The sequence below is a fragment of the Coturnix japonica genome, chromosome 4, assembly GCF_054131305.1.
Source record: "Coturnix japonica strain WE chromosome 4, WE-NBRP24, whole genome shotgun sequence".
NCBI lineage: Eukaryota > Metazoa > Chordata > Aves > Galliformes > Phasianidae > Coturnix > Coturnix japonica.
In genome coordinates this window covers 17,467,308-17,494,319 of record NC_140666.1, presented here as the reverse complement: position 1 = coordinate 17,494,319, position 27,012 = coordinate 17,467,308, and the positions used below count along the sequence as shown (strand labels likewise).

The window sequence follows — 27,012 nt, the reverse complement described above, 5'->3', positions numbered from 1 at the left end:
ACCAACACGCAACCAAACTGCATGAATGGGGAGCGCGAGATGGGCCCAGCCGACGATTGACGGCCGGCTCGGCCAATGGCAGAGCGGGAAGCGGCGCGGGGGGCGGGGCGGAGGGAGGGGGCGGGGTGAGGCCGTAGCGCGATAGACGCTGGCACACCGAGGGTTGGCGGCCTGACGCCGGCTGCGCGCCGGAGCGGCCTAACGCCGCGCTCAGTACGGCCCCGTGCAGGGCGGCAGGGCGGCCCCGCATCACCGCCGCTCTTAGAATGGTTCTACTTGTCGCGGTGCTGCCCCGGCGGCCGCCGAGTGTTTCCCCCTCCCCCCGCCTCCTCCTTCCTCGCGTCCCCCCAGAGGCTGGGAAAGAAACTTCCCCAAAGTTAGCGCAGGCCGCAGGACGACAACATGGCGGCCGCTCCGTCCCTCGCGGGGCCGCCATGGCGCGGGGCGCTCCCGCCTGGGGCCCGGGGAGGGGGGAGGCGGGGAGGGGCCGAGGGAGCGGTACCTGAGAGCGGGCTGCGGGCCGGCACCGCCAGCCACTGCCTTTGTCCGCAGGGAGACACGGAGCCGAGGTCGGGGCGCTGAGCTCCGTGCGGCGTCGGCGCGGGCAGGGGCAGGAGGAGGCGGCACGGAGCTGTGCGGCCCCAGCGCCTCCGGGACGGGCAGCGGTGGGCGGGGGGGTCGGCCCCGGCTAAAGCTGTAGGAGCCGATCGCAAGGCTGCGTCTCACCCCAGTGTGTTGAGCGGGGCCAAGGGGCGAGGTGGACACTATCCGGGCAAAACCGATGCTTGGTTTTGTCCTACAGCACGCGTTCCAGCGGGGATAGTGGCACCTGTTATGTCAGTCTCTGTGGAAAGCGCAGGGCATACGCACACTGGAGCCACTGCTCAAAGCATGGCCTTACTACTGGTGAAAGGCAGCCGGACCTTTCTGGAAACACACAGTAAGGCACATTGTTTGGGCACTTAGCTCTGTCCATGTGACTGCACAGGTTGCCCCAGCATCTGAACTGGTTGTGAGTTAACTAAAGCCCCTCTGCCCAACACCTGGCTTATATAAGAGCGATCTGCAGCTTAGAGCAGTGTTAGATCACGGTTTCATGTAATATCATCACATCCTCAGTTTTCCATTCCCAAGTTCACCTTTCTTCTCCTTCCTCCAGTCAATCAATGGAGAGCAGCCCATAAATTCCACGCTATTTTATGTAGATACACAGCAATTATTTCAGAGGTTCCCTGGCTGCCCTCCTAAACAATTCAGTGTTTTCCAGGCATTGCCAACCTGCATAACCACGTAACCAATTCAATGCAGTGTGTTCTTTCCTGCTGCTACTTGTTGCTGTCGCCTCCCCAAAGCGCTGGGTTCAGTAACGGGTTACAAGGCAGTTCTGAAGGCTGAAGAAACCAACGTGCTTTGTGGGCTTTTTGTGCGTGTGCCTTTCTTTTCTGTCAGCAACGATCAGGCCACCTTTATATTTTCAGCCATCCTCGTTTATTAATCAAGATTTTAAGCAGTGTTTCCACATGTTTCTTCCAACTTCTAAATGAAAAAATGGCCTAAAACACATTTCAAGAGCTGGTTGACTTTTCTTCTAAGCCACACGAGCAGCTGTATGAGCAGCTGTGATCGTAACCAAGCAGCAGGTAAGGGAAGCACTCACGTGCATGGTCACAGTGAAGACCTTTACTCTTTGCTGCTCACCTTAAAGCAGGCCGTGCTGCCATGGGCGTTAATGCAGTAGTACAAATCTAATCTAGATTCACAGATGTTAATCCCAGCATACAGTATGAGGCTTTACGACTGTACAGTCGCCTTATGTGCGTTGTGGGAAGACAAAAAGTGCTTGATATGACATGTTAGAATATCACGGGGTAAGACTACAGAGAAATTATTATTGATGTTGTGCTCCTGCTTCTGCTAAGTTTTGTATTCAGCGTAGGCAAACTAAGCAGGTTATAGACTCACAGAGGCAAAACCTCCCCATCTGCAAACAGAAACACACCACGACTATCTCATAACCAAAACAACACAGCCAGCGCTCTGAACGTGCCATTAAACTGCCCACACTGAACTTATAGAGCAATACTCACACACTGACTAATTGATAGAAGGCTGGGAAATTACAAACAAGCGATGTGCACGAAAGTGCTTTCAGGCTGAATCTATCACAACTATGCCCACTTTTTGCCTCCAGTCTTTGCAATATCAAGCAAGACTGGATTGAATCCTGGTTATTCTGTTCGTAACCAGTCATCTCAGGGATCCATATCCCTCCAAAGTGCTGTTAACCTGTCTTGAAGGTTTGCTGGTTCATAACATTTGGTGAATGTTTCTTGCCCAAGGCAGGAGTTTCCTGCAGAGGAGAGCTGAACCCCTTCCTGATGGCAGAGGACACCCCTGGCATTTGATGAATATCTTCCTTTTGCGCCTGAGCAACTCAAGACATTTCTGAACGAAGGCAAAATCGCTGCTGAGTGTTTGATTCCCGTCCTTCTTGAGACGTGTAGCTCTGACACACACCCTGCAGAAGGACTGGAAAAGCTTTTCAGTCTCATCAGGAGCAGAAAGTCTGAGAGACATTTTCTAAAGCCACTCTGCTATTAAAGGTCTACAAAGGAATACATAGAATAGACATAATTGGAGCAGGAGCCCCAATTGAGCTTTCTGCACGTGTTTATTGCGAAGGAGGCTGGGGTAGTTCCCAGCCAGGAACTCACAAGCTTGTCTGAGGATCTGTCTCGCGCTGAAGCATCACTGAGGGTTAGAATCAATCAACAAAGTGAATAATAACAAACTAACCATTGCCAGATGGTCCTCACCACCCGTGCAGAAGTGTGCAAGTCTGCCTTTCAAACTGCTTCCACACGAAGCCTCAGGAGATGGCTAATAGATGGCTAATGCAGCACCAGGTTTTATAAACCACTCAGCACATGGGAGAGATGCCACCAGGAGAGCAGAGTGAAGATGTTCAAAGCCACGCCACCTTTACACTTCTTTTTTACAGGCCTTTCCAGCAGCCATTTTGAGATGCCCAAAGCACAGCAGGGCTGGGCATGGCATGGCTCGAGGCCAGTGGGATGGATCGCCAGCGCTGGGGACAAGGACAGAGAGAGCCAAAACCACACTAAGGGGTTGCAGCTGACCAGCCTTTATGTGGATGGAGGTCAGCAGGGGGATGAAAAGCTTCAGGGGCAGGGAGCAGTGGGAATCCCCACGAGGCCATTGCTGCTGAGCCCTGGGCCTGCTGCTGCATGTAGTCATGTCTCAGCTTGTGCCCACAGCAGTGCAGGGTGCTTGTTTTTTTCTAACACACAAGATACAGGCTGCAAAAAAATGTTTGCCAGCGCTGCCCTGTGTTTGTCTTGGCACACCTGCTCACAGCAGTTGTGGTTGTGCTTACCTCTGCAGGTAACGTGGTGCGATGGGAACACATCTGAACAGTGACAGAACTGGTACAGAGGGCTCCGTGTCCACACAACTGCCGGAGGGTACTGTGTGCATACCTGGAGCCTTCCTCCAGCCTGGTGTCACCTGAACGACATGCAATGTGTGGCTGTGAGGCTGATCCATAGCACATCTGAGCACAGTGTGGGAGATGTGCTCCAAAAACACACTACTGATCCACACAGCAGCACTGATGCGAGTGCTCCAAGGTGCTCAAAATGGACGTCCAAAATGGAGGTCCAGGAGAGGCGCTCTGTAAGCACTGAACTATCAGAACAATGGAATATTAAAAAGAAAAAGTAGCATTCACCCCCCCCAATCAATCTTTATCTCTATAAAAGCCGAACTATCGAACAACACAACATTACTCAAAGAACTAAAACCGCCCGTTTCATGCTGGGAATCACACCGACAGCTCCAGCGCTGCTCAGGGGTGGGAGCTCCGAGTAAAGCCCATGCCCGGCTGCTTCCCCACCTCGGGCCCGACACGGCGGTGGCAGTGCCAGCAGGGGGCGCGCCCCGGCAGCCAGCCGCCCCCATATCACCGCCTCCCCTTCCCTCCCTGCCCGCCCGTGGCTGGGCCCGGCCCGGACGGAGGGCGGTGCAGAGCCGGGGCTGCTTCAGGGAGGCAAATCTATTCATGTTGAGGTTCTGGTCTACCTGGAGAAGGAGAATCGGATTACAGAGAATCGAGCTTCAGAGAAGCTTCGTTTTGTGTGTAGTTGCTACCAGATTGCATAGCTAAACATTGAAGGTGGTAGCTGGGGTACTTGTCTATAGAGGTAACTTGTCTATTAGAGACAGGTGCTGAATACAAATTTCACTAAATAAAGTGTTACTATGACTATAATAATTAAGAACTCTTTCAGGTCTCATCTAGCAGCTGTAATTAATAGAAACGATAAAATACCATGCAGTGAAATGGCAGTGTTGTGGTTCCAAGTTTCCCACTGGGGCTTTAACTGAGCAGCAAAATTCCTTTCGGAGGCACAGAACTCAAGGAGCTGAGGAGCAGAGGGGCTGTGGGCAGACACAAGTGGGATCTGTGTGAGCAGTACTGGCTCATGTGCTTTTTTGATGCTTTGTGTGAATCACAGAATCATAGAATTAGCCAGGTTGGAAAAGACCTTGAAGATCATCACGTCCAACTGCAGCCTAACCAGAACCCTAACTCTAAAAACCCTACACTAAATCATATCCCTCAGTACCACATCCAAACGGCTCTTAAACACAACCAGGGATGGCAATACAACCACCTCTCTGGGGAGCCTATTCCAGTACCTAACCATCCTTTCTGTAAAGAAGTTCTTACAGATCTCCTCTCCCACCTTCCTGTCTCTCCCCTCCTCTCACTCCCAAAATGAAGTTCCTGACAAGAGCATCTTCTCTTGCATTGCCTTATCTTTAGCTCCTTCAGTTCCTTCCCATATCAGACAGCGTCAGACCTAAGCGCCTGTATTTTCACATGGAGCTTACACATACAACTCGATATGTTTTCCTAAGAGGGCCTTTTCCTGCTCCCTGTACCACAGAATGTTATAGAGTCCCATTCTCTATAGAACTGGCTTTTACTTCAGATTCAACCCACACCAGTGCTGTAGTGGCAGAGATGGGAGCTGTGTGAGGTGTGCCAGGGCCATAAGGTGTGCGGCGGTGCCTCACACACGCTCTATTTCACCTTCCTCTCTGAGGATCGCCGTTTTGGTTGCAAAACCTCCCACTTAAGCGCAGCCCCAGCCTCTCTCCGAGGCTTTTAGCTCCAGAAGCTGCTGCCACGGTGTGTGTGTGGGCCCTCGGGTTGTGCCGCCATGGCTCCTGGATCCCGCCTCACCGCCGTGCAGCGGGCAGCCCCCTCCTCCGAGCACGTCTCGCGTGGTTAGTCGAGAATTCGCCTCACCCCTTTTCTTTCTTTCTTTCTTTTCTCTTTATTTATTTATTTATAACCATTTTCCCCTCTCTTCCGGGCCGGGCGGCGCTGACTGCCGTGCCTGCAGCCCAGTGAGAGAGCGGCGAGGCGGGGCGAATCGAGCCCAGGAGCGGCTTCCTCAGCGCCCGCCCTCCCGCCGCCTCCTCAGCGCCAGCTCCGAGCCGCGCTGAGCCGAGCCGCACACACCCACCCGGCTCCGCTTCCCTCCGCTCCCCGGCAGCATGGTCATCAAGGTGTACATCGCCTCCTCCTCCGGATCCACGGCGGTGAGCAGCGAGGCGACAAAGTTGTAACGGGGCTGTAGGGGGCCCATCCGGGAGCATCGGCGGGGCTGCTCCTCGCCGCCTCCGTCCGCGGATTGTCGTGTGACACGGCGGGGAGCAGCGCGCTGCGGGTGGGGGCTCTGCAAAGCGTGGGGATAGAGGGACTGTGGGGAAAAGGCAGCGGGGAGACCCTGCGTGGAGCTGTCAGGGGCTCGGGTTAGGGCTGGGCTTAGTTAAAGGCTGGGGGCCAGTTGGGACAGGGGGATAGTTAGCGTGGGGTATGGGCTTAGCTAAAGGCTGGGCTAGGGTTGGGGCTGGCTGGGGTTCTGAACCACCCCAAGTGTGCAGAGCTCCCCATGGTAAAGCTGCCCTGCCAGATGAAGCACAACCCGCATCCTCCTCACCCCTGAGCAGCAGCATCCTGCCCTGGGAGGGCGATCTGTTTACTGCACAAATAACATGTCATTTCCTTCGTGATTTAGCAGCTTGTTCTGTGACTTCTTGCGTGACGCTCCCGCTGTCGGACTATTTTTAACACATCCAAGTGGATAGGACTCTTTTGCTCTGTTCTGCGCTGGGGAAGGCAAAGTGAACTAATCTAGCGTTTCTTCGTTTGTTTTGGTTTTGTTCTTGAGGTTCATTTCTGAACTGTTGTTATCCATGGTGTCAGCATTGGGTTCTGATGCTCTCATACCGAGTGGTTAATGAAGGTGGGTGTGTGTGGCTACTGTCCGAGCAGCTGCAGCTATTTGCCCTGTGGGAGTACCGAGTTTTGCTTTCTGCAGCCCCAGCACTGTCAGCATAGCTGGCTCAGAAGACTGTGCTTTTCCAAAGCTAAGTGAATGAAAGAGAACAAGCAGGAGTCTGTGCCTGGGGTCAGATATACCTCAGCTGCAGCAGCAGCCCAAAAGTTGTCTGATGTCTTCTGTGTGACCTGCAGGAAGGAGACTCAGCCTAAAATCCAGGGGGTTTTGTTGCGTTGTGTGAATATACAAGAGACTTTCAAAATGCCAGTGAATGCGGTTAATGATCGGTGACTTTTGCTGTGTTTAGACAGAATCTAAAAGGGCAGAGATCTCATGCCTCGGGTGGCCCTGTGCTAACAGTCCCTGTGTCGTTTCTGTTACTCTCAGTGTCAGTGCTAACACTGACACGCTGATGATGGAAAGCTGATGATTATCAGATGCACATCTTCTAAGAGTATTGGCATCCTGAGCAGGTAGTTTGTGAATCAAAAGGTCTTTCATATATTTCATGATCATATAGAGGGAAAGAAACGGTCATTGGCAAATAGAAGTAATTCTTTTCTCTAACACAGCTGTTAATAGCTTTCTGGTTGACAGGCTTTGCTGCTGTAGATTCTTATCAGTGACCTCTTAATGGCAGTTATTGATTTTTGGTTTGTGTAGTGGTACTAAGCTCCAGGGAGACGGCCACTGATCTCCATCTCAACTGCATTTTGCTGGTTTTAGAATAGGTTTTTAATCATCGGCTCAGTGGTTTCAGTGATGCTGCCTTGTCTTTGTGTGAATTGTACATGTCACAAGACTCAGTGCTAACTTTATCCCGTGTTTTAGGCTCCCTCATGCATCCTTGACCCCAGAATTTGGATCTCAGCATTGGTGTGGGTTGTGTTTATGGAATATGAGTGTAACAGAGTCATAAATACCAATTTTATTACATATGTATGCCCAGATCTAAAGTGACTTCAGCTGAAGTGATGTCAAGCAGTGAGCAGGACTTGCACGTTCTTGGTTTGCTGAGCGCACCGAGGGTGTTTCTGTTGGCCAGGCTCAGCCATGCACCTCACCGGGTGGCTGTTTTCTTTCTGCTATAAGAATTTTAATTGATGCTTGAACTTAAAGCAGAACAGAGAGGCACCCAACTGAAGGAAAAGTTTCTGATTCACGTGAAACGAGCTCAAAGGGAACGAGTTGTTTTTATTGTGTCTTAAAATGAACTATCGGTGGGTCAGTCTCTGCTTGGAGGGCCAAATGAGTCTTACTGGGGATCTTCAGGTAGTGGATCAGAGGACCCACATCGTGCTGCAGAGGAGTGGAACCGAGTCAAAGTTGTTGTCGGTTGCTAACATCAGCCCTGTAAGCCAGCTCCATCTCACAGAGATGGCTTTGTTTTGCCAGCAGCATCCAGTTCACTGTTACTTTGGTTTCCTTGAGTAAACCCAGAAAGAGGTGGAAAATCACCTCCAGAAAACGACGGCTTGTTTCAGAATGTTGGTAAAGCATTGGTGAGGCTCTGGAAGCATTATATCTGCTGCAGGGAAAAGGGATTCAGGCAGCTTTGCACCTTGCAGCCTTGGGCTGTCGGTCTGGGAGGGTGCCCAAGTTTTGTGGTCTTTCACTGGCAAGGCAGAACTTTGTTCTGCAGTCAGTTTTCCACATCTTTTTAACTGCTTCCCCAAGGCACTGTTCTCCATAATATTTTTATTTGGTAATATGTATCAGTGAGGAAAAACTACCTTATGCTGTTGGTGTGTAAGCAGGGACATATCACGGGTACATGTTGAGGGGTTTCTGGTGATGTTTATTCCACTGGTTAATTCCTCTGTTCCTGTGTGTTGTTGTAAGTCCTTCATTATGGGTGTCACAGCCCTAAGGATGGGTGCTGAGCTGCCTGTTCTCCAGCAATAGGAGTTGGTGAGTACACAGTCTTATCTTTGCTGTGATTCATCGGTTGCTAAGCTCTGTGTTTAATCATGGGTTTTGCTATATACTCTGTACGGTAAAGGTGACTTTGTGTTTGTTGTGGTTTGGTGCTGTGCCTCTCAGAGGCAGAGTTAACTGAATGTACCTGAAGGTTGTAGTTTGGGAGTCTTCAACTGAAAGGTGCCTTTCTCCTTTGATGTTTCTGGTTCTCAACCACAAGCAATGGAGCGCAGGTGGCTGTAATTATGGAGATGAGCTGTAGGCACCAATGTGGGAATGTGCACGTGCAGCTCCTGTCCAGGAGTCTCAGTGGCGTGCAGCCAGAGTGAACAGCATTACCTAATGTGAGCCAGTGTTGGAGGCCACGGATGTGAAATGGCAGACATAAACACCATATTCAGGAGCACCCAAGCATTGACTTGAATGGGGATTGTGCAGGCTGTGAGACTGAATTTGGCTATAGACTTCTATTCAAATCCTTTAAGAGACAAAAGGAGGAGAGGCCGAGGAGTGATTGGCACTCGAGCTCTGTGAAGAAGTATTTAGGGACTGGAGAGGCTGAATTGCATCAGCCTGTGATTTTCTCCATTTGGGCCTTTCATTCTTTTCGGGTAGGAGATTGCCCCGTCTTTCCTCCAGTACCAAAAGAACTTGCATACTTCTTCCTGAAGGCAGCTGCCTTGCTGTTTTTATTGATCTCGGGTGGAAAGGAGCCAGCTGTTGAAATTCCTCTCACTCTTACAAGCGCACATTTGTTGCCAGCAACTGCCAGCATTGCTCGTGGTGCAGAACGTGTCCGAGAGGACTGTGTCCATTCATAGGGTACCCCACTGCCAGCTGCAGCTCTGATGGCACATGGCTGCTTCTTCTCACTTGCAATGGGTGAGACTGAGCACAATGAGAGACTGAGCACAATGGCCAAACCCAGAGAGTGCTCTAGAATCAGTTCCATGTCATACTGTGGACTCCCACTGGTAAGGGTGACTTTAAGAAGGAGAGGAAGCTTGAGTTTATTTTTTCATTCTCAGAGTAGGGGATGGGAGAGTGTAAGGTTTTGTATTTTCATCGTGTTTTCTTGTTTGGGAAAAGATCGAGGTCTTCACACACCAGGAAATAGAGAGGAATGTGGCCTGTCATCTGGAGCACAAGTGCTTGCTAGCAATAGTGCTTGCTCTTCTTTCCTCCCGTGTCACCTAAAGAAGCACAGAAGCTCCTTCTGGGATGTGTAGCCAGCAGCAGGTGGTTTGAGGCAGAGCATCTTTGTGTGAGAGTGGCTGGAAACGAGCAGAGCTGTCTGCAGCCAGCAGCTTTTGCCCCTGTTTGTGCTCAGCAGCTCAGGGCTATGGGGTGGCTGGTGAAGCCGCATCATTCTTCTAAAGCAATCTCCAGAAAGTAATAAACTGAGAAATTGAGCTTGTACAAAGATGGGTATTTTGCATTTCAATCTCTCTGGGGCCTTTTCTCTCTTCTTATCTCAATAAATACAGGTACTACTGCCCTAAGAGAAGATGAATGAAAGCTAAGTGCTTTCTGTTCCTGTTCTGTTCCACTGCTTTGTGGTTTATGAGCAGTGCCATGGCCACGGCACTGGCATTCCTTGCACCCTGCATTTCAGCACTATGTACAGTAAGCATGACTCCTGCTGCGCTCGTGTCCATGGTTGCAAAGTTGTCATCGAAGCCCTGGTGCACATGCTTGTGTTTGTCAGCCCAGAAGCCGTGAGCAGCTGGAGCACACGAACTAGAGTAGCTGGCAAATGTCTGCCTAAATTGTATCACTGCTGTTAGTGAAAGGGAGTACTGATATAAATCTTTTATAAGTGGTTGTGTAATATAATGCAAGTTCAGGTGAAACCGTGTAAGGTGGGAAAATATGTGTTTGTATTTTTAGGGTATACCAGAGGCTCGTGATACTTTGCACACAGTTTGTATACTGTGGGTGAGAACTGCCTGGTTAATAGGTTCGGTATTGATTTCAGACCCCTCTCTCGTATGGACATTATATGTGTGAAGTACTTTTTTGGATATCCAGTGATACCACGCTTAATCTCTCCCTCAAAAAGAATGGTATGAATTGTTGTGAGTTACAGCTCTCAGGGTAGGAGACGAAATATGTAACATGAGTGCAGGCAGTCAGCTGGGATGCCTTCCGTCTGCCTCCCGGCTGCCTCTTTTTAAGTCATTGTTCTAAACTCCAGATAAGCCAAACATTTTTTCTTAAAACACTGCATTCAAACCTTTAATGGAGCCAAAGATTAAATTGATTGCAGGCATTGCAAAAAGTTCTGATGTATCGAAAGAAAAAACATTCTACCGTGCTTAAATGAAAAGAGTTTTCTGACAGTGTGAGAGGGATTGAAGCGATGCTCTGCAGTTGTGACTGCAAAAGGCTCTTTGTTAAGACTGCATGTGGCTGTATATGTCAGGATGACAGTGTTTATGTTGGGGCAGTGTATGGGGATTTTGCTGTCCCTGGGCAGGCTGCAATGGCTCTGCTGGCTCCAGGGGCTCAGCACCCCAGGTGGGATCCAGGCAGCCACAGGTCAGTGCTGAGCACTTGCACTTTTTTAGGAGGTATTTGCAGAGCTGAACAAGAAACATCTCCTGTCCTGAGTCATTAAGGTTACGCTCAGAAAATTCCTGTAGAAGTCAGTGAATTGGCACGTATACAATGAGTGGAGGATGCCAAAGAGTCTCCACAACATTGTTATTACAGCTTATTCCTCCCAGAGCAGGGGGAATTGGGGAAAGATGAGACAAATGGAACTGAGCGAGCATTGATAGATATCAGCTGTTCAAGATGGAAACAGAACAACATTTTTTTCCCCTATATGATAAGGAGAACGGCTAAGGATGAGCCATCACAGCAGGAGAGGAGTGAGCTCTGCCTTACGGGGCTGCTCTGAGAGTCCCCAGTGCTGAGCTCTGCAGCTCTGCTTGGAGCTCTTGGTACTGCCTGGGCACCATTTGTCATGCTGATCTTCATGACATCCAAGAGCACATCATTTTAGTAGGCCAACTGAAGAGGCTGCTGGGACCACTTAGAGAAATTCAGAAGGTAGGGAGATGAGATTCAAGTTACTGAAAGAGAATGTAAAGGATCAACATCAAACTGAGCAAAGCTGATGCTGATAGCTGCGGTAGACTCCATGTTCTGTCCTTACAACTTCTTGTTGGACTTAGTTTCCCCTGTGAGAAGTGGAGGTGTGCATTGCTTTAATTAGCTATTGGAAGGTTAATGTTACTGGGGCTCCTTTTGCATGCCTGAGTACCGCCACATTTGAAATGCTGAAGGCGCTCAAGTGTGAAATTGTAACTGTTGCCTATTGAGGAATCTCCTGTTTGTGGTGCTGTGGTGTCAAAGGCAAAAGGATTTTGGAAAGGATCTCAGGAAAGAGTGGGAGCTACAAATACCTTTCTGGGCTGGACAAACTGATGTTATTTGTTCGACTTCCCCAGCGGATGTGTGGAAATGCAGCACAGGGAGGGGAAAGAGCCATGTTGCTGAGTTCCTTGGAGGAGCCATGAGTAAGGACGATCCTTTTCTGTAAAGAAACCAGGCTGCCAAGAGGAAAGGGCTTTTTTTTTTGGCTTGCATAATTGATTACACACCTGTTGTATAAAGCAGATAACAATCAAATTTGCAACACACAGGCAGCTCTTGCAATATACAGAAGTTAGGAGGGGATGCTACAGAGGTCTGTGCTGATCATCATAATCAGAGGGAACCCAGAAGGAGAAAGCGAGGGGAGGGAGGCTGCTGGTGAAGTTGCATTGCACCAGAGCAGCCTCCTGTGCCTGTCCTGGGTTATCAAAGATACACGAGCACAGTGCACTGCTGAGCTTTAACTGATACTGCATAGCAGGGAAGTCTTGGAGCTGAGCTAGGTAATTCTATAAAAATACCATAGTATGGTCATTAAAAATAAATAAATAAATAAAATACCAGGAGTTTTTAGGACCAGAGAGAGCGAAGTGTAACACTGTAACACTGTAGAAATCTAAGGTGACTGTGTATCTCTTTTAGTCTGAAACAGTTGCCACTATACAATAAAGCTAAAAGAGAAAATGGGAAAGGTAATGTGGTCACTGCACGAGGAACAACCAAATAAGGGAGAATTCTGTAGCAGAGAGAGGACTGCAAAGGTTATATAGAGATAAAATCACAGCCGGCAGAGGAGGGCAATGAGGAAGTGGTATACATAACTTTTTGTGCCATAACAAAACAGGGGGAGAGCAAAGGAGTCTAGAAGGTGGCAGGATCAGGTTAAATGACTTGCAGTATTTGATGATGTGCAGTGCCTGACAGCATGCAGTTCACCAGAAAAACTCATTGCCAGAGAATGTATGTGGTAAAAATTGCATGGGTTCAGGAAGCAGTGAGACAAATTAAGAGGGAAAAACTATTATAGTTAATAGCCAAAATAGCCCTTAATTGCTACACCTCTGACTCAAAGCTGTGTGTTATTTGCATCTGGGAAAGTACAACGTGGTGTTGCTCTGTGTGCTCTGTCTGTTGGTGTGCCTTTCCGTGGAGGAGGCAGGATATTGGGGCAGACAAGCATTGGATCTGACCCAGCGAAGCTCTTCTGTTCTTGGATGGAATTGGCTCTGCTCCCAAAGTGATGTTAACAGTTTGCATTTGAAGGATTGAAGAATGTGTCGTCCAGGAAAAGAATATGTTTGGTGGAAGAAAGTACACGTCTTTGTTTGGAATGTGTGGGTTTGTTTTTGGTTTGGTGGTTACGACAAAGGCTGCAGATGTAAAGTAATGGGAAGGCTCTGTATACTTAAGTGTAATGAGAAATATCCTTTGAGTTGTGAAGGGTTTTTGTGTCTGTTTTCTATTAAGCCGTACTACTGTGATTAAGACCTTACCTCTTTCTGCTTTGCAGACACTGAGATGCTTCAAGAGACTGTAGATATGGGTGGAACTTTTAACTGTATTTGTTCCCTGTATCTTAGAAACCAGAAAGAAAATAGTGGAAGCTTAATGATAAATCTCCTCTTGGTTTGATTCTGAAGAACTGCAGTCCAGCTCAGCCGCTGAGGATAGGGCTGTAAGAAACTTGGCATGGAGCTGTTGGTTGTGTGATGGGCAGGCACTGCAATCTCTGTACTTGGGTGTTGGGAAATACTTTGCATTGGGAGGATTTGTTTTTAGGGTTTCTTCTTTATGTTATATGAAATACTCTATGGGATCCAGGTTGTGATTGGGGCGTTAGTAACTAGAGGAGTCATAGAATGGTTTGCTTTGGAAGGGACATTAACAATCATCTAGTTCTACCTTTCTATTGCGGTTTTGCATTGTACTTGGGTGTTACTGGGGTAAGGTTTCCTAGCTAGAATTTCTCCTTCTTTCCTGTGCTCAAGATGTGCCTTTCAAGCTACCCAAAATGTTCACAAGAGCTCACAGGAGCATGTGACTGTTCATCTTGTCACCATCTCAGTATTCCTTACACAGGAAACATCAGTGTCTGACGATACAGGCAGCAGGTGGTTCCAAAACCATCATGATTTTGCAGCATGAACAACAGATGCTGATATACATCATTTTTAGACCTAGAAAGTAAGGTAGGTTTATCAGAAATCCCTACTGCTGTAGGTCAGAATAAATTGGCAGACCCTGTGCAAACAGAAAACAGGCAGCCCCTGGGGAAAACAGCAGTCGGTTTCACATAACACACATTTTTATGAGAGCAGGAGTTTCCAGGCAGGTTTAAACAGCACATCTGTATTCACCTCATGGGATGACCATCTTGCTGTGTTAATGGTGCTGGAGGTTTTCCATGGACTACAGCAGGGCAAGATTTTGCTTTAGGAAATCCTAAATGCTGCTTATCTGAGGTCACTCCTGTGCACGTGGTGAGAGTTTACTCAGCAACCAGCAGAATGGGGGAGGAGCAGAATAACTCGGTGGATGAATTAAAAATCTATCCCCAAACTTTTTCAATGGATGCGGATAGAAGCGAAGCTCCACCAGAAATCATTTATTGATAAAAGATGTAGGATTTTCTTTTTCCTTAGGCGGGAAATGCAATATAGGTATGTAGAAGTACAAAGGAGGCACAGTAAAAGGGGCAGGTTTGCAGACTTGTATGTTAGTGAGCTGATAATCCTGATTAGAAACTGGAAATTCTTTTCCGCCCTGCAATGCAGATAAGCACGTCTCATGCTTCTGGTGGCTAAGTCCACGAAACCTTTGTGCTTGGGCAATCTTTCTCTACATTTGTTTCCTTTCATCATGTCAATTGAGCAATCTTCCTCTAAATTTCTGTTTCCTTTCACCAACTTAGAATGTATTGGTAGTTAGCCACGACAGCCTTCATTTTATCTGCAGTGGGCCAAGGTTTGAGCTGTACGTGCTGTGAAAATATGGAGTCAGTTCATAAGGCTCCCTCAGGGTCTGCTTCCTCTAGGAATTCACACCTATATAAACTGAGAAACAGCTGGACCAACAGCTATGTCTTCCCCATAACAATTTGGGACTGAATTTAGCAGCATAGAAGGCATTGGGATTAGCCATCACTTCCCAGTGCCAGCAGCTGAGCATGGGGCTGAGCCTGAAGAACGGCAGGGGAATGAAGCTATTTTGGCTGCTTGCCTGAGTCTGGAGAACTCCATCCTACAGCAAATAACAGCTGGGACACTTAGTCTTTCAAAAAATAAATGCAGTTTGTATTTGTCTTCATGTTTGCTTGTGGTATGCAAATGTCAGCTTGCACACTGGCAGAAGGAAGTCTGTGGTTCTTTAAAAATAAAAAAGGCTGATACCACAGTGACGGGAAGGCTCTAAAACTTTATGGCAGGCAGAGCAGGAGGCTGGGACGTGGCCATGGCTGTGCTGGTGGCTGTGGCTGCATGGCATGGGCAGCGTTAGGTATGGGCTGGAGGTGGCAGCCCCCCATCAGTGTGCAGTACTTAGCCAGTGGGTAGCAATAGCTGTTGAAAAAATGCTCAGTTTTTTTGCATTCCTGTAAAGGAAGAGTTGAGAATGTCACCTGAGCAGTCCCCTGGATGGCAAACCAGCAGCTGATGGCAGCAAAAGTTGGCCAAATGCTGCATTGCTTTGGGAGCTGCAAAGCCACTCTTTGTGAGCTTTCTGTTTATCCCCTTCTCACTGTGCTTCAAGGCAGTTTCTAAAGTTACATACAAAAGTTATCAAATCTGCTCTAGAATAAAGAAGGGATTGTGGGCCCTGGGTCAATACACTCTCAAAAACAAGCTGCAAGCCAGCAGTGCAAAGGGCTGGTACCAACACAGGCATTTGTTTGCCACATCTTTTGCCTTTTGGGTGCTTCAGTGTGGATGCACCAAACTGCTGTTCTATTTTGGAGCAGCCTGATTCTTTTTGGAGAGAGAAGGAAAACTTTAATCCATAGCTTTTCTCTTAATCCTCTCTTCCTTTGTATTATGATACTTTGGTATTTTAATTCAGGGGGGAAAAAATGCTTGCTTGTCTTGGAAGAATGTATTTGTTTTAATATAGCTATTTGTTTTAATATAGCTATTTTGATAGCAGTCATCCAAAAGACTTCTCTGCTCAATGGTGCCTCTAGTATATGAGTTCCTTGCAGACAGAAGGCAATACAGAACAGAAGCACCTGGATTTAGAGTCGGATCCCTAAGGTCGTGCTGTATGTCTTCTTAAAGTAAGCTTTATTTAAAAATAATGAATACCTGGCAGTATAAAGGCAGTGAAGCAGCAATTAATGCTGTAAACTTTTAGCCTTGTCGGTTAATTTAGTCTCCCTGTGTGCTCAACTGTACAGGAAATAAACCTTCCTTTTATTGCAAGCCACAGGAGCCTCGTGCAGAGCTTCTCTGTGCTCTTAACTCATTTGCTAACTAGAGTTCTGCTCTAGTCAGGCAAATGAAATGTCAAATGTTTTTCTTCTCTCTGCTGTTTGCAATGGAGGGCTCCTCATCACCAACACAAATCCACTGATTCAGAAAAATAATTACATTAGCAGCTGTTTCAATAAACAGCCTGAACTGCGCCCTTCTACTGTTTATGGTGCTGGCCCTTGGGCTGTCTTCTCAGGCTGCTTCTCCAGCAAATCCCAGCACTGCGCAGTCACAACATTTGGAGCGTAATGATGTGTGACCCGCGCTGTTGTACCTGGTGGGATGCTGCAGACACCAGTATTCATAGGTTGTATCTGCTGCCAACATTCAGTGAGAGCTTCCTCAGCCTGTCCAGGAGACCTCTGTGAAAAGAAACATAAAGGAGGATTGTTTTGGCTTTCAGGGAGAGATGGGCTGAAAAAAACAACAGCTTGAGAGTGGAGGGTGGTGGTGAGATCCAGATCTGCAGGACTGAAGTCCTTGTTCAAGTTCCCTGAGCAAAGAGTCAGTTTGCAGTGGCACCTCGAATGCCTTTTCCCCCAATTTTTCTCAGCCATGCTGAGTACTTTCCAGAACCCAGCCTAGTTATTTGTCATGTTCCATGTTCTGCAGCTCATGTGATACTGAGCCTGATTGACTCACTGGAGATAAGTCTTGTGTGTGCTAAATTGCATTATGGTTGATGCGTGCAGCCCGTCAGTTAGACTGGGCTGTGGTGCATCTGTAGTACTTTCCTGCTTGTAGAAACAGCCAAAAGCAGTGATGTATTATTGCTGACTATAAGCTTAGGGGACAAAGCTTTGTGATACAAAAGCTGCATTCAGAGTTATGTGAGGAGTACGTGACGGAGGTAGCATAGCCTGAAGAGTTTTTTCTCTTCTCCTTATAGTGGAATTTCCTATTTCCTGGCAGCGTGCTGTGCTGCAGGTAACACAAAGAGACTAAGACCAGGTGCTGCTGCTGCAGAGATGTGTGCAGTGCCCTGAGGAGTTGTGCCAGCGGGAGCTGGGCCTGCAGGCTTCCTGCTCACACCTCAGTGCTGCCCTGGAACTTTGTGCTGAGTGAGCAGGGTGGACATCAGGAGCTCCATCAGGAGAGGGGTGGTCAGCAGGGATAGGGAGGTGATTGTCCCTCTCTACTCTGCTCTTGTGAGGCCCCATCTGGAGTACTGTGTCCAGGTGTGGAGCCCTCAGTACAAAAAAGACATGGAGATTTTGGAAAGGGTCCAGAGGAGGGCCACAAAGATGATCAGGGGACTGGAGCACCTCCACTATGAGGACAGGCTGAGGGAGTTGGGTTTATTCAGCCTGGAGAAGAGAAGGTTGCGGGGTGACCTCACTGCAGCCTTTCAGTACCTGAAGGGAACTTACTGCCAGGAGGGGAGTAAACTCTTCGAAAGGGCTGACAATAGCAGGACACGGGGAAATGGTTTTAAGTTAAAAGAGGGAAGATTTAGGTTGGATGTTAGGGGGAAGTTCTTTACTAGGAGAGTGGTTAGGTCCTGGAACAGGCTACCCAGGGAGGTTGTGGATGCCCCGTCCTTGGAGGTGTTCAAGAGCAGGTTGGACGGGGCCCTGGGCAACCTGATCTAGTAAATGTGTATGTTTGGTGGCCCTGCCGGGCAGGGGGGTTGGAACTACATGATCCTTGAGGTCCCTTCCAACCCGGGTCATTCTGTGATTCTGTGATTCTGTGTGACATAAAGTGCTCCACTGCTTCCAGGGCTGAAGGATGGGCTGGGAGGAAGATGTGGGGGGCCTGAGTCTCCTCCAGCCTCCCCGAGGCATGGACAAGCACAAATCCAGCTGTAGGATTCACATTGATTCGCCTGGAATGCTTCATCCACATCCAAGTGGGAAAGCCGCGCGCAGTTTCTCAAGGCTTGTAGCTCCGTGCTGTTGTGCCAGACATCTGACTGCAAACAAAAGCAATGATTAATGAGGGAAAATTCAGAAGCTGTGACAACAGGTTTGTTTTTAGACTTCTGCTTTCTTGCAAACCGTAAATTGGTCAGATCAGTGAGACTGCTGGAGATGCTCCGGCTGAAGAATTGTGAGCTTGTTCCAGATCCTGGGGCACTTCAGTTTTTTTTTTAAGCAGGCGTTTCCTCCTCCTGGGGCAGCCTTGGAAACCTGCTGATTAATACCGAGCGCTGCAGTGGGCACTGAGTGCATCTGTCTGCTCTCCCCGGCATTCTCACAGCTCTGACGCATCGAGATGTGCAGCAGCTAGGTTGATTTTATACCCTTTTTTGGGAGGAGCAGAGCTGTTTTTCTTTCCTTTAACCCCATGTGGAGCTTGGATGCTGTCACCAGGGGCACGTAGATGTTCAGGAGAGCATAGTCTGCCAAGTTCCAAGTCTGCAGCACAAAACAACTGCGTGTAATAAATGGGGAGTTCACATTGTGCCACTGCTTATGCTGCATTAATGGATAACCAAGATAATGGAGCTTGTATTCCCGCAGTAGGAAGCTGTCTCTCTGTTGGTTTTGGACCAGACAAGCAGTTTTCAGCCTTATAAAAGTCAAATGCCACAAAACTGACTTAGAAAATTGCCAAAGGTCAATTTATTTTGTATTGTGATGGTGGTGTTTGTGTTTTGAAGAGAACAGCTCTGGGTGCTGCAGTGATCTGCGGAAGTTGCCAGTGCACGTGGTTGATGCTCTGACTCTGCAATACATTGATGTTCCTTTACATTCGCATCTAAAGCGAGATAAGGGAAGGCTTAGGACTAGCAGCATGGCTTTGCAAGATATATTCATTTTGGCCCACTTCAGCTGTCTACTCACAAAAGAAATTATTATTATGATATGTGAAGATCGGCACCAAACAGAGCAAAAGGCTGAGACAGGGATGACCTGAGGTCACAATACAATGTGCATATTGCTGTGGGATGAGATACTGCCATGTCCCCTGGCTCATTTTCTTCTGCGCCCTGTACTACTGCAAGCACAGAGAGCTGCATCCACTCACCAGACATCCCCACTGTGCTGCAGGGGCTGTTGGCACAAGTCACAGGTAGGGGGAACTCACTGGGCACACCGTGCTGATCAGGGGACTTGAGCAATGCCAAGGCATCCCCCGTTTTCCAGATCTCCTTTTTGAGTGAAGTGTAAGTCTAACACCTTTCCAGGTGAATAGAACTGCCTCATACAATATTCAGCTGCATTTACAAGTCACTGTTTTTCTCTTCTCAGGCTGACAGGCTTTCTAACATCATGCACTCACTGGGGTTTGGGGCCTCTTCTAATACCAAAAACCTACCCTCCCAGTGCTCTGCTGTGCTAATGCATCTGCTGCATCCCTCCTTCTTTCTGAAAATGGAGCCATCATCTGTGATCATAGCAGTAAACTAATTCTGCTGTTTCAAAGCTTTCGGCTCCTTCCTCTGGAGTGTGTTACCTTTGAAAAGCAGGTATAAAAGGACAAATTAATTCTGTGCCTGCTCTCTGAGTGCTTGAATATTATTTGTTAAGAACAGAATTTCACGCAGGATGTGCTAATATATTAATCCTTAAGGTGCCTTCACAGAATGTAAGCTTAAAAAACATTACGAAGTAATCGAGGCTTCATTAGGCAGTGCTTCTACAGCTGCTTGCTAGTAGCTGAGGAGATATAAATAAGGAAATGTTAACTTCTCCTTGCATCTAAGTAACGGATGGAGGAATCTGCTGTGGGCCACTGCTGGAGGAAGGGAACCAAGCAGATCTCTGATGTGATGCAGATGTGTTTATGGCATTTTAGGGTCTTTGCTATTAGAATGTGGTAGTAGAACTGTCTGTTTTCTGTCTGATACAAAAATAGTGACACTTGGAAATCCAGATGCAGTGCGAAGCTCAAATCTTGTGTGCATTTAAATGAAAGGAGTGATGCCATTTGGGTCTGAATATTTTCATAGAATCATAGAACCATAGAATGGCCTGGGTTGAAAAGGACCATAATGATCATCTAGTTTCAGCCCCCCTGCCATATGCAGGGCCGCCAACCACCAGACCAGGCTGCCCAGAGCCACATCCAGCCTGGCCTTGGATGCATCCAGGGATGGGGCATCCATGACCTGTTCCAATGTGCCACCACCTTCTGTGTGAAAAACGTTCAACTAAACTAAACTTCCCCTGTCTTGGTTTAAAACCATTTCCCCTTGTCTATCACTATCCACCCTTGTAAACAGATGTTCCCCTTCCTGTTTAAACACTTCCTTCAAGTACTGAACACTGCAATGAGGTCTCCCCGGAGCCTTCTCTAAGCTAAACAAGCCCAGCTCTCTCAACCTTTCCTCATAGGAGAGGTGCTCCAGCCCTCTGATCATCTTAGTGACCCTCCTCTGGACCCACTCCAAGAGCTCCCTATCCTTCCTGTATCAGGGGCTCCAGGCCTGGACGCAGTACTGCAGATGAGGCCTCACAAGTGCCAAGTAGAGAGGGACAATCACCTCCCTCTCCCTGCTGGCCACCCCTTTTATAATGCAGCCCAGAACACAGTTGGCCTTCCAGGCTGCAAGCACACACTGCTGGCTCATATCCAGTTTCTTGTCCACCAGGACCCCCAGCTCCCTCTCTGCAGGGTGGCTCTCAAGGAGATCTTCCCCCAGTTTATATAAATAACTGGGGCTGCCTCGATCGATCCTCGATCCAGCACCCTGCACTTGGCCTTATTGAACCTCATTAAGTTAACACAGGCCCACTTCTCCAGCCTGTCCAGGTCCCTCTGGAGGCTTCCCTTCCTTCCAGTGTATCGACGGCACCACTCAGCTTGGTATCATCCGCAAACCTGAGGGTGCACTCAATGCCATCATCTGTCATTGATGAAGATGTTGAAGAGCACTGGTCCCAAGACTGATCCATGAGGGACACTGCTCGTGACCAACCTCCACACTGACACAGAACCATTAATCACAACCCTTTGTCTGCATCCAGCCAGCCAATTCTTAATCCATCATACAGTCCATCCTTCAAATCCACATCTCTCCACTTTAGAGAGAAGGATGTGGTAAGGGACCATGTCAAAGGTTTTGCAGAAGTTCAGGTAGATGACATCCATTGCCCATCCACCAAAGCCGTCTCTCCATCATAGAAGGCCACCAGACTGGTCAGGCAAGATCAGCCCTTGGTGAAGGTTTTGACTGCAGATACCACACAACACTGACAAAAACACCCATCTTCCAGCTTCACTTCTGTCAGCTGCCCATGGCACAATTAAGGGCTGCTTAATGTGCTCCAGCCAGGCTCCTGCAACAGGCTTCATGATCTCAGCACTCTGCATCAAAGGGTGAATAAAATCCAGTGTGTCCCAAGGTGCCTTAGGCCCTATTGGGAATCCCAGTCTCCAGGACTCCATGACACAGAGGTGATGCTAGTGTTGGTATCTCACTCTGCTGAGAAGAATAAAGCTGTCGGATGCACTGGAGCCTTTTGGTTTGGGTTTTGTTGCTGTGGGATTTAGCAGATTTTTAGGCATGGGGTTATTGAACGAGTGCACTCAAAATGGCATTATAATCCATAAAAGAAGCTTTTATTTTTGTTCTCATGATTCAGCTTTTCCGCTTACATAATTTTCTATAGTTTCTGGAGAAAGTCATTATCTTGCTTTGGGAAGCAAGGACTTTGCTCCTTGTTCAAGCTGTATTCTTGGCTTGTAGAGGCTAACCAGCTGTGTAGCATGGTACAGTATGCCCGGGTTGCAAGCAGACCGTGTGCTTCCAGATGTGATGCAACCTTTAGGTTATGTTGCAGAAATGTTTCACTAGCCCAGACTGTTCCCTCAGCCCTGCACTAAGTGGTGGTTTTGCATCTTTTCAGTCCTGGACTTTTTCTTGCTTTTATCTAGTGTCCTATGGAGCCACAGGTGAGAAGCAGGAGCCCAGAGCCGAGCTGCAGCCAAGCTCTGGGCTAGAGTGCAAGTGGCTGATGGGGAGAGCAGCATCCATACAGGAGATGCCTGAGTTGCTGGGACAAACCACATGAAGGCAGCTCTGCTGCAGTAGCTGTGCAGGACATGAGCTGATATGCCCTGGGCTTTCCCAGCATGAAACAAAGTACATATGGAGCCCATCCAGATGCTGCCTCACTTTGGAGGAAATAAAAGAATTAAGAAAAGAAAAAAGAAGTGCAAGTACAGCATGAGCTTTTCCAGCCTCCCTTGTTTGGTTTAGGTCATGTAAGTTCATGGTGGTTTTGCTTTGTTTGCCCTCAGTTTTCTTCCTTACAGACCAGTAACTGAGCACTGGAACAGATAATGATGGCATTGCTACGTGTCATGTTTGGCTTAAAATAGTTAGAGCAAAGAAGTGGTTTGAGTTCTGTAATGATAATTGCCCAGACCTAAAAATAGGTGAATGTTCTACCAGGCAGAGACAAGTAAAAGAGTGACACAAACCACTGGGAAACACTTCAGAGACATCCTGCGAAGCTCTCATCAAGCACTACTGGGCTGTAGGGGACTGCAGTTTGCAGTCCTCTCACCACAGCTGATGGCAGTGGTGGCCACCAGCGTCATCGCAGCTGGCACCTCTGGTTTGTAGCTAATAAGGGGAAAGAACAACTGGCTTGTTCCTGTGAATGAAGAACAGCAAGATGTCACCTGGGGGACTGAACTTCTCAGCTCTTTGTATGAACAGATATCCTATATGATATACGGAGTGGCCCCCCAATGATTAAGCAGCTTGTTTAAAACCAGCAGTGCCTTGAAATGCAAACCCTTCCAAGATCTGACTGCTTTTTCTTATCTCAAATTCTGGTGAAACCCCAAAGGCTGGAATTGGAAACAGTAAAAACCTTTTCAAGTGGTTTTTATCTTTAAGCTAAAATGAGAATTGTGCAAGATCTCATTTCACTGCAGTGTCTTTGTTCTCTGGTGTCCTGGTGCTGGTTTGGAAAATGAAATGAAACAGCGAAGCAGCTGAGAGGCGGAGGGGGCAGTGCAGGTTGGGGCTGGAACTGATGGCAGAACCATGGCTGAGAACTTGGTAAGAAAACTTGTAAATTCCTTTAAACCCTCACAACAGCATTAGAGCCATTTTGAAAGTAACTTTGCAAAAACTATGTGTAGAGACATATGTGTGTTTTCCCTGCGTGGCAGCAGGGATCCATGCCCGCCCAAGCAGCAGGAACGTCTGGTGCCAGAGCGGCAGAGCCGGAGCGGTGCCAGCAGCAGCAGGAAGGTCAGCTTGGGGCCGGAGCAGCAGCACTCAGACTGTCAGCTTACTTTGGGTTCCTGTGGTCCAGAAATAGATTTCCAAAACACATCTATTGTCCAGCGGGGAGTTTATTTATAAACTGAAGAAATAGCAAGACTTAAAAGCAAAACCCTTCTTGGCCAGCAGCGCAAACAAGACCGTTTTGTATGCTTCTGTATACCAAATAAGACATTTCTTTGAAGCTCTTTGCAGTGATGTGTTTCAAACAGCAGTTTCCTTGCAGTGGGTTGGTGCTGGTCCACCTTGCGTTTGGAGCCCGAGGTCCTCAAGCATTGCCCTGCAGGACCTGCACATGAAACTTCCATCAATGCTGGTCACATTCATGTCGGATTCTTCCATTTTCCTTCTGCTGTTGCAGACGTTGCGATGGCTTTTGTCGAAGAACATATATGGGCAGCTTGTTAACATCTTAGCTCAGCGCTGTCAAAAGTCTGCTGATCTGGACAAATTGTTTTAGGTGAAATCACTTCCTTGAAAGTGAACTAAAATAATGGAGACATATTTTTACTATATTTGGAAGTGTTTGTCAAAATAACCAGATAGCCTTGAATCACGAATCAATACACGCCTTGGTCAGCTGTGGTGAGAGAGTACTGGATACCAGCTTGTAGCTGAGCTGAGAAGCTGGAAGAAAATGGAGTTTGGCATGAAGTAGTAATGCCACAGGCTTCTTGAAAACTTAAACCAGCTTTGTCCTCCGTCTCCTTGTCTCCTTTCTGTTTATTTTTGTTTAGTTACATTTTTTGTGTGTGCATGTGAGTGAGCAAAACATGGAAAGAAACAAAATTATGTTGAGACTGAAGTGTGGCAGCATTTTGTGGGAAGTGCTGCCTGTTCTGGAGTTCAGGTTCCACTTTTGATGGACTGTTATTTGTTGGACAGCATCACCCACCTCCACTCCCAGCAGCTTGACGTCTGTGTTACTGACAGCATCTGCTGCTGCAAGCTGGACCGTAGAACAGCAACACTCACTTCTGGCGAGCATCCCCAGGAGGGACAGTACTTGATCATAGTCCTAAGCTGCTCGTTTTCATGATGTGTTTCTATATGTGTTCTCTGTTGAAAGGCTGATAATTCATGGCTGGCTTGTAGCTGCTGACGAGGGTGCCTGTGCTCCCACAGCTCCACACTCCTTCCCAAACTTGGGCAGCAGGAACCATCTTCGGGCTTCTGTCCTCAGCGCTGTGTGCCCATCTGAGTAAGACAAAGCACCCCAGAGCGGCAGCAGGCATCTGCTGCTCTATTTCAGGCGCTTCCCTCCCAGTGGTTCTCCAATGCCTGAGATTTCATAGTGGTTTTCTAAATAAAATCATGGTAAATAATGCACTCTGGCAGCTATGGATGCTGTGTTTCTGGATCATTCAATGCTCTGTGTTCCTTGTGTCTGAGGATCCAGGAGGGGGATGTCCTGTGAATCTTCTAACTCATTTCCTCAGCCAAAAGAAGAGGGTTTTCATGTGCGTCAGCACTAGTTCATTCTTTTCAGGGCATTCCCACTGCTGTGGAAGGAGAATTGCCTCCTTTGCCCATAGATGGGCAGTGACCAAAATGCTGCCCTTGCCTCCCGCACAGTGCTATTAGCAGAATAAATGCACAGCCAGCTCCACTAGCTGCTCTCAGACCAGCAGGGAGGGTCACCTGCTGCAATAGTCTTCTAAGCCCTAAGCTTGGGTCCTGCTGTGCTACCTGTGGCTGGAAACAGCCCCGAGCCTCCCAGAGCAGCACAAAGCCAGGGGGATGAGTAGAGGTGGCTAGTTCACAAGTTAAAGAACTGAGAGTAATGAGAGTTGGCTGGATCTGTAATACACAACCGGTGGGAAATGGTTAATTGAAATGTAATTAGGGAGAAAAAACCCTCCATTTATTCCCAGGTCAGCATGTGGCCTTAAAAACTGAGTACTGGCAGAGCAGTTTACAATTACAAAGACCTTTCCCATATTCTAGTCCTGTAGAAGAGTTTATGGAGGAAGTGCTGGCTCTTTTTTCTTTGACCTTTGTAACATGATGGAGGAAAACTTTCCCTGACGGCTCCCCCCTGCTATGACCCTTGTTATTAAAGGCAAATGAGGAAATCTCTTACCAGTAAATCTGTGTGCGCTGAGAAATGTTCTTAAATATCGCCTGTAACACGAATAACCTCCTTGGGGCTGTATCAACTCGTCCATTTTATTTATTTTTAGCCATGATGAAAATTTGCTAACGCACAGCTATGTTGCTTGAGGGTCTGCACTCACATTGGGTGCACTGACCCCTCTGGGAGGAGCCGTGTGGGCTCTTGTAGGATGAATCATCACTCTGCTGAAGAAGTACATAGAAAGGGGTGGATGCCAAGCAGTGCCACTGTGCATCCTCTTAGGGGTTCTGCTCCTGAATGCTGCTCCCTCCCTGCAGCCATCTCCCACATGCAGGATGCAGAGCAGCTGGTGGTCAGAGCTGGCAGTGGCACAGCATCAGTGTGGGGTGCTGCCCAGGGGCCTCGCTGGGATAAAGCTCCATTTGCAGTGAAGGGTGCAATGTGAAGGGTACATATTTCCCATTAATCCTTATTTTTTCATTGTTTGCCAGGATGCACATGGTTATAATTTCCTTTTTGGTGGTAAAGTCATGTAGAGGAAGAACAGAGCACAACAGAACATCTCTGCATCAGGAAGTTAATAATTCAAGCATGACAGTAATAAAAAACACTTTTCCTGTAAATATCCAGCACAGCCTTTGCTGCAGAAATCCTGCTTTTTGCTGAGGTTCTACTACATCCATGTGGGCTCTCTGGCCAGAATGCAGGGTCAGGACTCTGTGCTGGAGCATTGCAGGAGAGGCCTTCTGCCTAGAGAAATGTGAGCCAGAGCTGCACTGGGATCTCACTGTTAATGGGGATGGGATGAGATCTCTGTCAGGAAGTCCGTATGTGGGTTGGGGTCGTCTGTATAGAGGCAGCCTTTGTACTCCAGCCTGTTCGGTTATACAGGAGCCGAGCTGAGGGATTGCTTGTAAAGAAACCCACTGTCAGAATTTTGCTGATGATGAGAAGTAATGAAAAGAAACCTTTAATTATTTTTTTTGCTACGAATTTTTGTACAGTTTTCATTTTCTTTATGTTCTGCACCCCCTCGATCTTGTATCGAACCCAGGTACTGCATAATCGGCAGCAGAAGTCGCTTGACTGATTTTACTCTTCCTCCCTTCCTTTTCTTGTGACAGATCAAAAAGCAACAACAAGATGTTCTAGGCTTCCTGGAAGCCAACAAAATCGAATTTGAGGAAAAGGATATTGCTGCCAATGAGGAGAATCGGAAGTGGATGCGGGAGAACGTCCCTGAAGACAGCCGGCCAGCCAGCGGGAACCCGCTGCCACCGCGGCTCTTCAACGACAGCCGCTACCTCGGGGTAAGGGACAGCCCCTAGTGCCCTCCTTGTGCTCACTGCCGTGCTCTTGCCCTGCCGTTGTCATCAGCAAGGCTTAATTCTCACCAATCTAATACTTAGCAGAAGTCTAGTAGTGATACATTGACCTGCAGCAAGTTCAGAGAGCTGTCCACATGGGTTTTGCATGTAGATTTCAGATAGCTCCAGCCTGTTCCTCTCCAAAATACTTATGGGGTGATGCATCCTATGTCAGTACATGAGTTTTGTGATCCTTGGGATGAGGTTTTGTGCTGTTTGCAGCTGCAGTCCA

General features: G+C 47.9%; 1 protein-coding gene and 1 long non-coding RNA gene across 2 annotated transcripts in view; both read left to right on the top strand.

Moving 5' to 3' along the window:
• The first annotated feature begins 5,520 nt into the window (after positions 1-5,520).
• Positions 5,521-27,012, top strand: part of SH3BGRL (SH3 domain binding glutamate rich protein like) — a 29,468-nt gene continuing 7,976 nt past the window's right edge. Inside the window, exons 1-2 of the mRNA XM_015860639.3 lie at positions 5,521-5,634; positions 26,538-26,723. Coding sequence (XP_015716125.1) covers positions 5,590-5,634; positions 26,538-26,723 — 231 coding nt within the window. The 5' untranslated portion in view covers positions 5,521-5,589. The remainder of the gene's footprint in view (positions 5,635-26,537; positions 26,724-27,012) is intronic.
• LOC146760959 (uncharacterized) lies at positions 21,739-22,226 on the top strand. The gene is made up of 2 exons (XR_014945180.1): positions 21,739-21,864; positions 22,110-22,226. It is a non-coding gene; the product is annotated as an uncharacterized LOC146760959 (long non-coding RNA).